The 14,061-nt window shown below is 41.7% G+C and overlaps 1 protein-coding gene across 5 annotated transcripts in view; it reads left to right on the top strand.

The window, feature by feature from the left end:
• Positions 1-14,061, top strand: part of LOC120464551 (uncharacterized) — a 43,187-nt gene that overhangs the window by 1,185 nt on the left and 27,941 nt on the right. For all 5 annotated transcript variants that reach the window (XR_016155203.1, XM_089128844.1, XM_089128846.1 and 2 more), the window contains exon 2: positions 4,305-4,454. Coding sequence is in view for 4 of the 5 variants with exons in the window: in XM_089128844.1 (XP_088984970.1) it covers positions 4,305-4,454 (150 nt within the window). In the remaining variant the exon portion in view is untranslated. The remainder of the gene's footprint in view (positions 1-4,304; positions 4,455-14,061) is intronic.

Below are 14,061 nucleotides of genomic sequence, written 5' to 3'. Positions count from 1 at the left end.
AATTCTGCAGCAACTGCCATCAATCTATCTACCCATCCATCCACCCATCCATCCACCCATCCATTCCTCAATCCACCCATTTACACTCATCCATCCATCTATTCACCCATCCAACTATTCACCCATGAACCCATTTACACACATCCATCGGTCCATCCACCCATCCCTTCATCTATTCATCCATCCATCAATTCATCCATCTATTCACCCATCCATCCATCCTCCTTCCCACCCATTCATCCACCCACCAACCAACCAATCCATCCACCCATCCATCTATTCACCCATCCAATAATTCACCCATCAACCCATTTACACTAAACCATTGGTCCATCCATTTATTCACCCACCCATCCATCCACCCACCAACCAATCCATTCATCCACCCATCATTCATTCACCCATTTACCCATCCATTCACCCACCAAGCACCAACCCAATTACCCATCCATCCATCCGTCCGCCCATCCATCCGTCCATCCACCCATCCATCCATCCGCCCATCCATCCATCCATCCATCCATCCATCCATCCATCCATCCATCCATCCATCCATCCATCCATCCATCCAAAATTTGCACACATCATCTGTGAACATCAAGCCCTGCCGCCTTTGATTTGATTGGCCATCTCAGTCTTTTTGATATTGCTGTTATGGTGCATTCAAGTTATCTCTTAAAGATGGTAACATCCACAATGTTGTAACGAGTAGGAAGCTTGGGATTTTCTTTAAACCCCGATCTTTGGTTGGGAGTTGGTTGTGAGAAACATGGTGGAATACCACAATACTTTAGCAGTGATTTTCTGATTACAGCAAAGTAAGCTAATTACCAATGGCATTATAATATAACAATATAATATGTAATGATAACATTTAGCAGTGGCTTCATAAATGAACTAAAAACATTAAAACAAGCAATGCACACCTGATGCACATCTTTGTTTGGGCATTTTATTTATTGGGACTGAGGTCTCCCTCAGTGTATACGGCCAGTACAGAATGTGTCTTGTGCTTGTGCTCTTTTAAACATCACACTAGTTGACTTGTCGAGTTCAGGAGGGTTTCATGTGAGCACGCGTTTGGTCTTGACTTAGAATGTGCCACCACAGCTGTAACCAGAGCTTTGAACGTGGCAAACACACACCAGGGTCCTTCTATATATGGCTTCAAATGTATATCCACTATATTTAAAAGTGTATATTGTGTAACATGCTGCAGTTGAAAGCTCAAGGAGTCTTGAACACAGGTGTGTGTGACACACATGATCTTCAGTGAATACTCTTGAGGAACTGAAGTTCACTTCACGAGAACAGAGCTCCTAAAATCACCTTCAGAGCTCCACTCTATGGAGGGATTATTGGGTCAGATTGAAAACTAGAAGTCTAAAAAGACTTAAACGAAAACTAAAAGTCTAAATTTGAAACTAAAAGTCTAAATTGAAAACTAAAGGTCTTAGTCTAAGTCAAAAATGAATTTGGTATTCAGGATTTGGGCGTTTGAGTATTTTTGGGGAGTGTATGCAAACAAGGAGGCGTGGCCCAAATACTGGAGGCTGGGTCTGAAATGGCTGGTGCGCAGAGGCACCTTATGGACAACAGAGGGCGCTCCCAGTGCTAAGGAGCATGCTGACAGAGTGTGCTCTTCAAAGTGAAAGTTGTTGTGCTCTGCCATCCACGTTGGCTGCCATATTAACAATGGCAAAGCCAGAGCTAGCATCTTTGTTAAGACGGGCGCTGGACGTTTTGGACAAAGAAAAGGCTTCAAGTAACTTTGAGGCTTCTTCCTTTACCAACACCTTCCCCTTGTTTATTTTACCAACACCGAACGTGTTCGATCTAAATGCAACCCCGACTTGCGCCCAACATGTTACAACGCTGTCATTAAGTTGAAGTTATCACATTATGAAGTACAGTTCTCGCTCCAGCCCTACTCACTCGCTCTGTTTGGTTACCTTACAATGTGCTCCTTAGCACTGGGAGCGCCCTCTGCTGTCCATAAGATGCCTCTGCGCACCAGTCATTTCAAACCCAGCCTCCAGTATTTGGGCCACGCATTCTCATTTGCATACACTCCTCAATTCTTAAATGCCCAATCCTAAATCCCTAAATGCCCAATCCTAAATCCTAAATGGCTAAATGACCAAATGCCCAATCCTAAATGCCAAATGCCCAATCCTAAATGACCAATCCTAAATGACCAAATGCCCAATCCTAAATGACCAAATGCCCAATCCTAAATGCCCAATCCTAAATACCAAATGCCCAATCCCAAATGCCCAATCCTAAATCCTAAATGGCTAAATGACCAAATGCCCAATCCTAAATGACCAATCTTAAATGACCAAAAGCCCAATCCTAAATGACCAAATGCCCAATCCTAAATACCAAATGCCCAATCCTAAATGCCAAATGCCCAATCCTAAATCCTAAATGGCTAAATGACCAAATGCCCAATCCTAAATGCCAAATGCCCAATCCTAAATCCTAAATGGCTAAATGACCAAATGCCCAATCCTAAATGCCCAATCCTAAATGACCAAATGACCAATCCTAAATGACCAAATGCCCAATCCTAAATACCAAATGCCCAATCCTAAATGCCAAATGCCCAATCCTAAATCCTAAATGGCTAAATGACCAAATGCCCAATCCTAAATGCCAAATGCCCAATCCTAAATCCTAAATGGCTAAATGACCAAATGCCCAATCCTAAATGCCCAATCCTAAATGACCAAATGACCAATCCTAAATGACCAAATGCCCAATCCTAAATACCAAATGCCCAATCCTAAATGCCAAATGCCCAATCCTAAATGCCAAATGCCCAATCCTAAATGCCAAATGCCCAATCCTAAATGCCAAATGCCCAATCCTAAATGCCAAATGCCCAATCCCAAATGCCAAATGCCCAATCCTAAATGACCAAATGCCCAATCCTAAATGACCAAATGCCCAATCCTAAATGACCAAATGCCCAATTCTAAATGCCAAATGCCCAATCCTAAATGACCAAATGCCCAATCCTAAATGACCAAATGCCCAATTCTAAATGCCAAATGCCCAATCCTAAATACTAAATGCCAAATGCCCAATCCTAAATGCCAAATGCCCAATCTTAAATGCCAAATGCCCAATCCTAAATGCCAAATGCCCAATCCCCAATCCCAAATGCCAAATGCCCAATCCCAAATGCCAAATGCCCAATCCTAAATGACCAAATGCCCAATCCTAAATACTAAATACCAAATGCCCTATCCTAAATACTAAATACCAAATGCCCTATCCTAAATGCCCAATCCTAAATACTAAATGCCAAATGCCCTATCCTAAATGCCCAGTCCTAAATACCAAATGCCCTATCCTAAATGCCCAATCCTAAATACTAAATGCCAAATGCCCAATTCTAAATGCCAAAAGCCCAATGCCCAATCCTAAATGCCCAATCCTAAATGCCAAATGCCCAATCCCAAATGGCCAAATGCCAAATGCCCAATCCCAAATGCCCAATGCCAAATGCCCAATCCCAAATGCCAAATGCCCAATCCTAAATGACCAAATGCCCAATCCTAAATACTAAATACTAAATACCAAATGCCCTATCCTAAATGCTAAATACCAAATGCCCTATCCTAAATGCCCAATCCCAAATGCCAAATGCCAAATGCCCAATCCCAAATGCCAAATGCCCAATCCTAAATGACCAAATGCCCAATCCTAAATACTAAATACCAAATGCCCTATCCTAAATGCTAAATACCAAATGCCCTATCCTAAATGCCCAATCCTAAATACTAAATGCCAAATGCCCAATTCTAAATGCCAAAAGCCCAATGCCCAATCCTAAATGCCCAATCCTAAATGCCAAATGCCCAATCCCAAATGGCCAAATGCCAAATGGCCAAATGCCCAATGCCAAATGCCCAATGCCAAATGCCCAATGCCAAATGCCCAATCCCAAATCCCCAATCCCAAATGCCAAATCCCAAATGGAAGTGCATCTCTCTATCATAAAAGTGCATCTCTCCAGCATAAGTGCATATATCAATCATAAAAGTGTATCTCTCCATCATAAAAGTGTATCTCTTCATCATAAAAGTGCATCTCTCCATCATAAAAGTGCATCTATTAATATATAACTCTGATTGTATTCGCCTGAAATAATAATGTCATGTACACCTAGGATGGCTTGAGGGTTAGTATATGCTAATTTTTGTTTTTGGGTGAACTGTTCTTTTAAGTTAGTTAGGTACTTGTGTGTTACCACACTGGTAAAAGTGTGCTTGCTGTTCTCTTTGCTCCAACAGGCAGAGATTAAGACTGAGGAGAAGGCAGCTGTTGAGCCCAAACAGGAAGAGCCCGCTGCCGTCGCCCCTGTGATTGAGGAAGTCGGTGTTGTAGAGGAACAGCCTGCAGTTGAACCAGAGGTTATCCCTGCACAAGAAACGCCTGTCCAGGTAAGATGTGAGATGTGATGGACTTGTTTGAAGATGAGTGTAGATGCTCTACTATCCATTATTTATCAGTTAAAAGGACAGTTCACCCTAAAAAAAATCAAGTCATCAGTTAGTGAACTGCAGTGCTGATAGAGTCTCAGGAACATGCGCTGTGCACAGAAAACCAATGGCCAAGGTCAGGATTTTCATTAAATAATACATAACATTTCTTCATTAAATAATACAAAAACATAAGTGGTAACGTACATGGGATCATTCTGTGATACTTTTGGGTCTTTCAAAAAAAAAACTTAATTCTGGTCACTATTTACTGCCATTAAATGGACGAGTGTGAGTGGGAAATTTATTTTTTTCATTCTCCTTTTGCATAAAAAAAAATGGGCATACGACATTACAACACCAGGTTGAGTAAACGATCACCTAATTTCCGTTTTAAGGTGAACTTTCCCTTTAAGCCAGATATGATTTAATTTTGGTAAATGATTACCATCTTCTTTTTTCTTTTGGACTAATGTACTCCGAAGACCAGTAACACGGGTACTAAATGGGGTCATGATGTGAGAAATAGATATTTTTTTTACATTTTGACACATAAGAGGTCACTGTGCTGTTACCAAATACCGTTGCTCATACTCAAATTACTCTTCACTACAAAAACAGCATTTGGTGAAACCAAGAACCTACTTTTTTTCTCTCTCTTGTTCTCTTTTTCTTTGGAACATTGTGGGGTGCAAAAGACAAGATTCATAACAAATAAAACAGAAGTGCTTGTATGTAAATATTCATATAATTTTGCTTAATAAGGACAGTACTAGCCTGGCAGTAGTGCTGTGAAGTTCCACACATGAGAAACATTAGAAGTACTGTCACACCCACTGATCCAATCCTGTCCATTCAGAACAGCAGGAGACCCTCTGGGATCCATTACACAGCGTTATGTAACACGGCTTTTTCCGCCTCCTCTACAGTCTGGCTAAAAAACCATGAGAGTGATACCATTACAGGGAGAGCCAGATTTCGTCTAGTGTGCCGTAGACTTTAGACTAACTACATTCAATCTGGTCTGCATTGCAGCTCAATCTCGAGGAAACCAAGAATCAGCCGCCAAAAACGACATGGTGATGTTTGTTTACAAGCAATTACTGTTCATTCGGGTTTATCTGAAATGGAGATGCCAAATAGGATTAGTTTTTGGGTTTGGCAACCGCATTTGGTGCGAGTCTCGATGTCCCGTTCACACAGGAGCTGACAGTTAGCATTTCAAATACTTATGGGAGTCAAGCACATATTCTCTTTCCAGAAGCAATAGCAAACGTGACCAAAGTAATGTCAAAGATGGCGACGACCATGAAACCGAAAAGTCTTGTTCTCTCATTATTATTTACAGGTTCCAGTTATAGAATGTGTTAAAAAAAAAATTGGTTACACTTTATTTTGGTCCACATTAGACATTCTGCTAACTGTAAGAAACGTTGCAACTACAGGTCAACTAACTCTCATTAGAGTAGAATTGTAGAGTTCAGGTTTGTAGAATTAATTTGACGTAGTTGTAAAGTTACGTAAGGTCAGTAGATCTTAGCATCAAATGAAAGTGTTAGCAGATATTAACAAAGTCCCTTTAAAACAAGTCCTTTCACTCGGCGGCCATCTTTGAAACGCCTCTCGGACGTGCAATCGCAGCTCTTTTCTTTTTGAATGGGGAAACATTAAATTCTCTAAAAAAATGTTTGCAAAGCTTACGATTAGATTTCATACTTGAACTCGCCAATGAAATCTGACAACTGTCTCATAAATATCTTTCTAAAACACTCGAATCATGACAGGAAAGGACATTTTTCAGGCTGGATCAAGCTAATGCGCATGCGCAATGGAAGCGCCTCTGACTGACTCTGGGACAGCAGCTGCTGTGACGCGATGACTTTACCAATTGCCGATTGGCTCTTATTTAGAAGGCGGGACTAATTCCGTCATATTGAGCGTTGCACTTTTCCCATTTCAAAACAGTACAATTGACAAGTCTTGTGTAATTCTATAGTATTTGATATTAAGCAGACAGTCTACTAATACTTTAATGACTGCTAATTGGAGTTATTTACTTAGAGTTAGTTGAATATCTAAAGTGGGCCATTGAAATAAAGTGTTAGCAATGACTGAACTGCGTGTGAATGTAACCATATAAATACAGAACTGGCAATCATATTCTTCTGATTCGGCGTGAATGTAGCTATCCTGTAGCCTGACTTCGTCATACTCATATTCTTGTCGGAATATGAGTCTGAAACCGCTCCGTAGGGCTTTGATCATGAGGCGTGTCATAACCGAACCAGAAAAAAAAACTCTGCACTCAATTGGATAGTCGGTAAACCTACAACCAATCAGAGCAACGCAGTAAGTGAACTACTTTGCATACAGTTGTTAACTACAGAACTTACTTATTTTAGAAGTTAAATAACGAGCGTTGCTTCTTTTAATTGGTCCTCCATGAGTGCGACCAAAGGAGAAACCACAACGACCACAAGCTTTTCATTACGTCCCATCTTCTTAGCGACCATCGGAGCCAGCTGATAAGTTACACTTTTGCCGAATCACGTAGGAAGGACGGCAAAAATATCTTTCCGATCGACAAATGCCTTGATTGCAGTTTTCTGTTCGTCTATTAAAATGAATGCGCTGTCGATTTATTTTACAACAGACGCGACAGCGGAATCTATACATCTCAATTCTCCAGCTGCAGTCATCTCTAAGGGAAATCAGTTAAGCGCTCTTTGATAACGTGATGATTACGTCCTTGCAGATCATCTGTCCATCATCGTATAAAGCCCGCCCTTGCAATTTGATTGGTGCGAACATTTTTTGCCTGATCATAATTACTCCTCAATGGATCGAGTCCAGACCGAACTTCTCAACCAAAAAATGTTGTGGGCAGGGTTCGGGCTGGCATCCAGGCTAGCTATCCTGTATTGGGGAAAGAAATTCAGGTAATGGTGATGCAGTCACATAGCCTGGCATGCCAGACCTACATCAAGATGTTGGGTCTGGGAACTCATCATTGACAGGGCTCAATCCGAGTTGCGGGTTGTCTTTCAAATTCTCTCTGCATGCAACTGGATAGCGCTACAGCCAATCAGAACAACAAAGAACGTGACTACTGAGTCCCATGCATTTTCCCACCAGCGGAGCAAGTTGATATATTAAAGTTTTACCGTATCCAGTCGGCAAATCTCCATTTTTTTTTTTATTTTTTTTTAAATGACTCAAGTGCCATTTTTGGTTCTGGTTTCAAAGAAAGGCTTAAGTTCAAATCATCCAGAGTAGCGGTCAAAGCCGAATCGAAAGACAGCTGTTTGCCAGCAGCAGCCATTCTTTGTTTTCAAGTAGCAGTGAACCGTCGCAACTTGTCATTACACAATGTGATTGGCCTGACCAGAGTTTGGTTTTTCCAGCTAAAACATCTAAGGAGAGTTGCTTGACCACATTGGCTGCGTCTAGATTTCTAGGCTAGCAGTCACAGTGAATGATTGAACAGAAAACCCAACAAATAGTGTGGATACTCCAACAGCCCTCACTGCGCTTGGTGCGTTTATCAGTGGATGTCTTCCATGCAGAAGCTTGGATAATGTATTACTCATTTATTGAGGCTATAAAGCATATTTACATAACCCGGTTCCTCCTGCCGAGTTTTATTCTCAACTCTGATCAAACACTCCAGGCCATAATTTTCAGAATGAACCCCAAGAGCTTGATGTTATTTGGTATGTTCTTTGACGGGGATGAACTAATCTACGTGTTATGCACATCAGGATTGAGGGCTTGATTAGCTGGCTCAGGTGTGTTTGGTTCGAGGTGAAACCGAAGTCTGCAGGAACGCGGATCTCCTGGGACGGGACTGAGACTGACGTGTTGATTGGTTTCTAGAGAATAAATAAGCTCTTGTGCTGTTTGTTACCCATGAGGCAGTTCTCTGATTGATGTATGACTTTAGAAGAGCGCTGGAAGATGGATTGACTCCAACGGGACTTGGCCTGCTCCTCTACATTTCTATAAATAATGTACAAATTTTTCACAGGGGGCGCCATATTTGATATCGCATACATCATCTGTTTAAGTTGAACTCGTGTTTGATGACGTTTAATGTCGGCCAGACGGTGGCTTCCTGTCTAAATCAGAATAAACAGCAAATCATACCAGACTTTGTTTCTCTTGGACATTTTTCAAGACATTTGCAGTGGAACGTTGGGAATGTTGTTTCACACGTTGACTTTAAACTTAGTAACCCCTGAGGTCCATCATGACCTTTGGCCCCATGACCTTTAGACATGCTGATGTGGCATAGTTCCTTCTTTGGCACTTTCCGACCCCCCCCCCCCTATCTCCCTGGAGACGACATGAGTTAGCATCTGGAAAGAAGAGCTCGGATTTCACCATTTTTTGCACTGAGCCTTGCAGATCTACTTCAGGTTTAGTGGTTCCTTAAATGAATTAATTGAATTAATCATAAACAGACTGTGTACACTGTAAACAAGCTTTAAAACATCTGATTATGAGATGTGTTTATGCAATTATAAGCATCTGGACCAGTTAAAGTAACAATTTATCCAAAATTGACTATGACTTTGTATACAAAGTGAAACATATGACCTAAATCCCACGTGCCTCAGGGTCTGATTACATGCTTTCTGGCCCTTTCTCCCACAATTCCAGATCCCAGCTCATCAAGTTTCCTTTGTTCGGAGAGTTTTACCTTCCTTACATGGCAATGTGTGTTGAGAGGGAAAACCTCAAAGAGGAAAGCTGTACCAATCTGCTCTGAGGTGCCGCCAACAAGGACTCAACAGCGGATGTTGACGGCGAACAAATGTCCTCCAACTCAAAACTTATTGTTGTTTTGGAGGGATTTCTGGACGCATAACATGTCTAAAGCATGAATGAGTGGCTGAACTAAGGGGTTTATTTAAAACTGAAGACGTCAGTGTTGAATTTGCAGACCACAAGCATCTGAAACGGGGCGAGCGCTCAAGAACATTCCTCACCTCTTTGTTTCTGTCTCCTGGCCAGTCAGTCTCCTAACAGCCGCCTGCGGAGGAATCTGTGATTCTGCCTGCTGATTGGTCGGACTTTTCTCTGACTCTGCTGGTTTGGAATTTCAGCTTGTTTCCATTGACTTCCTTTTTCAGTGATCTATGCAAACACTGTCATGATTTATTTCCTTTAGGTATGAGGTTTGCTGATATTTATGTGGTGTCATAAGACTGTCCACGGTTGTGATGGATGTTATTGATTTTATGTCCTCAATGATGTCTTTTTTGGTCTTGATATTTATTATGCTATTTTGCATGTTCCTACGGAGCCCCTCTAGTCCCACTTTGGTAAAAAAAAATTAATTATAACTATCTTGTGGCCTCAAGATACAAACTCGTGGTCACAAGATACAAACTCGTGGCCTCAAGATACTAACTCGTGGCCTCAAGATAGTAACTCGTGGCCACAAGATAGTAACTCGTGGCCACAAGATAGTAACTCGTGGCCTCAAGATAGTAACTCGTGGCCTCAAGATAGTAACTCGTGGCCACAAGATAGTAACTCGTGGCCACAAGATAGTAACTCGTGGCCTCAAGATAGTAACTCGTGGCCTCAAGATAGTAACTCGTGGCCACGAGATAGTAACTCGTGGCCACAAGATAGTAACTCGTGGCCTTAAGATAGAGTTACTATCTCGAGGCCACGAGTTACTATCTCGTGGCCACGAGTTACTATCTCGTGGCCAGGAGTTACTATCTTGTGGCCAAGAGTTACTATATTGAGGCCACGAGTTACTATATTGAGGCCACGAGTTACTATCTCGTGGCCACGAGTTACTATCTTGTGGCCAAGAGTTACTATATTGAGGCCACGAGTTACTATCTCGTGGCCACGAGTTACTATCTTGAGGCCACGAGTTACTATCTTGAGGCCACGAGTTACTATATTGAGGCCACGAGTTACTATCTTGAGGCCACGAGTTAGTATCTTGTGGCCACGAGTTAGTATCTTGAGGCCACGAGTTACTATATTGAGGCCACGAGTTACTATCTTGAGGCCACGAGTTACTATATTGAGGCCACGAGTTACTATCTTGAGGCCACGAGTTACTATCTTGAGGCCACGAGTTACTATATTGAGGCCACGAGTTACTATATTGAGGCCACGAGTTACTATCTTGAGGCCACGAGTTACTATCTTGAGGCCACGAGTTAGTATCTTGTGGCCACGAGTTACTATCTTGAGGCCACGAGTTACTATCTTGAGGCCACGAGTTACTATCTTGAGGCCACGAGTTACTATATTGAGGCCACGAGTTACTATCTTGAGGCCACGAGTTAGTATCTTGTGGCCACGAGTTAGTATCTTGAGGCCACGAGTTACTATATTGAGGCCACGAGTTACTATCTTGAGGCCACGAGTTACTATATTGAGGCCACGAGTTACTATCTTGAGGCCACGAGTTAGTATCTTGTGGCCACGAGTTAGTATCTTGAGGCCACGAGTTACTATCTTGAGGCCACGAGTTACTATCTTGAGGCCACGAGTTACTATATTGAGGCCACGAGTTACTATCTTGAGGCCACGAGTTAGTATCTTGTGGCCACGAGTTAGTATCTTGTGGCCACGAGTTACTATCTTGAGGCCACAAGATAGTTATAATTATTTTTTTTTTACCAAAGTGGGACTAGAGGGGCTCCGTATGTTCCTAATTTTGTTTTGGAGTCTCCTAAAATAAGTTTGCATGCATCGAAGATAAAAAAAGCTATTTTTCCAGTTTTCTCCTAATTGCAACATCAACTCTTTTCTCAGTGTCTGAAATGGTTTGACAAATGATTTTCTATTTAAAACCCTCCTTCCTGAGAGCCGACTCTGCTCTGATTGGTCAAAGTCCCAGTCTGTTGTGATTGGTCAGATGGCCCAATCTCTTGTAATTAGTCTACTCTGCTCTGATTGGTCAGATCACCCAGTAGGATGCAAACAGCGCGCTTTTCGACGCCTCCCGCTTTTTTCACATCAGTTAGGGTAACGTTTGTGAATCGTGCAGAGTGTTTTTTTTTTACGGGTGGCGGGTCTGATTATAATTTCACCAACAGAAAATCTGGATTGCCTCCACCAAACAAGTAAATTGGAAATAAGCAAATCGGAACAATGCGCACCAAGACAGCAATATAAGCACAACCGTGAACCACTAGTGTTTCTTCTTGCTGCGACCATCTTTTACTCCCAACACGTCGCTCGCTTATGGCCTGATTGGAGGCAGCTCATCAAGGGGCCGTTTACATATCGTGTCTTTTGCGCACCAGACTGATCTCATGAAATGGTGTTCGTATTTCCATTTTTGGCGTGCTATCAACACGCATAATCACTTTTCAGCGTGTTTATGAACGCCATTGACTTAACGTTACATTACTTTATATATAAATATATGACCTACCCCAACCCCGTCCCTAAACCTACCCGTCACTGGGGTTAATCCATTTATGAGTCTTCCCCTACCATCCTAGGAAAAAAAATATCGCTCCCCAGATGTAGATCTGCTTGTTTCGCTCAGACATTTAACGGCGTGTACATACACGCGGAATCACTCGGACATTTAACGGCGTAGACATACACGCGGATAGCTCAAAATGCATATAGATAACACGCCACTTGACTTGAAAGTGGCTTTTATGTTTACGCAAAAGTCATGATGTCTTGTGCGCACTCAAGTACTTTATTTCAAATGTAGGCGCATGGCAAACTTGCTTATAATTGAAGTGATTGAAGTGACAAGTTCATTTTTTTCAGGTTTTCCATTTTTGAAAACACCTCAACTTTTCAGAATGGCGCAAGCGCACCGCAGGTCATGTGACAAGAACCAACCAATCAGAATCACCCTTTCCGTAACAACATTGAAAGTTCAGTCAACGTGAAAGATGGAGGTGCAACCAACCACTAGGGTTGCTTTTCTCTTCTACGTAAATAAATCTTGTAGCAGAGCTACAGCAAGCTTTCTATTGGTGGTGGAAATCCATTAGCTACTATAACGGTTTGTGGAGAGAGCAGTGCATGGTTGCATAGCAAAAAATCGGACCGAATTTTGCTTATAATAATAAAAGATAGGCTTTAAAGGCTGAAATATGTGAGGTTTATCTTTTTATAAAGCAATTACCTTTTTTTGAGAGAGACTGATACTTTTTCTAAGAGACATGAAAATTGCTGTTTGTCTGGCATGTGGAGTTACTTCCTAAGTAGAGCATCCCACATATGTTATGGTTTGTTCCCTTTGTCCTCTGAAGTTGGAAATTCTGATTTCCCAGTAGGAACTTTTAACTGAAACACCCCCTTAAGTCAGAGATGCGACTGGGAAACTCTGAGGACCCGCAACAACCCCGTCTTCAGAATACAATATGGCTGCTCTTCAACTGCAGTCAAACAGTAGTATTATACTGTTTACCAGCACTTCTGTTTGTCTGTCTCTATAAACTCAGTGGTGCACTGCACACAATATCCAACCGTTGTGGACCTGATACTTTGGCATTATCTGTGCAAAATACTGCTTTTTTAGGGCATCTTTACTTGTGAGCTCAATATCACATGAGCCGTCTGTCGCCGGCTTTTCGACCAGTAGAGCATGTTGAATTAGCGTTCGAGCCATTGGTACGGCAAGTTGTCATACAGGCAGGGGCGGCTCGCCCATAGAGGGCGCTGGGGCGCCGCCCTCCCTCCGACCTGTCTGTCTGTTTTTTTAATATATATTATAATTTATCATTTTGAAAAATAATCTTTGTTAATTATATGCTAATAATGGTTTTACTTTGAAAAGTGTTTTGAACTCACCAGAATGATATTTGCATTCACTTTCGTTACTTTTATCATGTTGGTGTAGTAGTATAGCCAATAGGCTGTCTTCTCAGGGCGCCAGTTCGCTCAGCCCCACAGTGCTGGAATTTAAGCCAATGGTTCCCCGGTTGCTATGCAAAAAAGTTTATATTTCGCCAATCAGCGTCGTCAAATTTTATGGTTTGGGGGCGCTGAAAATATCGCCCACAGTATCAGATTAGGGGAGTGCACCGTGCACGCGCACCACGGGACATTTTTTTACCTCAGATGAGAGAAGAATGGCAGCGCCAGTGACGTCGAGTGGAAATAATGTAAAGTTAGTCGCTCTGTCACTCACTCACACACACATAAACACTGTTTCACACACATTTGATATTAGTTATAGGAATATTAATACCTGTGTGTTTGCTTTGTTTTTGATGTTTTTAAGTTCTGAGCTAGATTACTGTTTCATACTAGTTAAAATCAACTTTCTTCTCATACTTGGGTGTTACAATCAAGAATGTTGTCCCACCCTCTCTTTCAGAGCCTTTTCTCTCTCTCTTTCTCTAGTATCAACACATTGTTATCCATTATCCAATTGTCAATTTGTCAAAAATATGTAGTCTACAGCTGGGGATAGATTAAACTAGATTGTTGTATTACCTTTTTTTTTTTTTGTTGTATTACCTATATTATAATTTATCAATATTATGCGTTTGCACTTTTTCTGTCAGCATACAGAGCATAATAAACATGCAACTTGTTCATTATCATTAACTGT

This window comes from Pimephales promelas, chromosome 3 (genome assembly GCF_988280905.1).
Source record: "Pimephales promelas chromosome 3, fPimPro1.hap1.1, whole genome shotgun sequence".
NCBI classification, from domain to species: Eukaryota; Metazoa; Chordata; class Actinopteri; order Cypriniformes; family Leuciscidae; genus Pimephales; species Pimephales promelas.
This window is presented reverse-complemented; position numbering and strand designations above follow the sequence as displayed.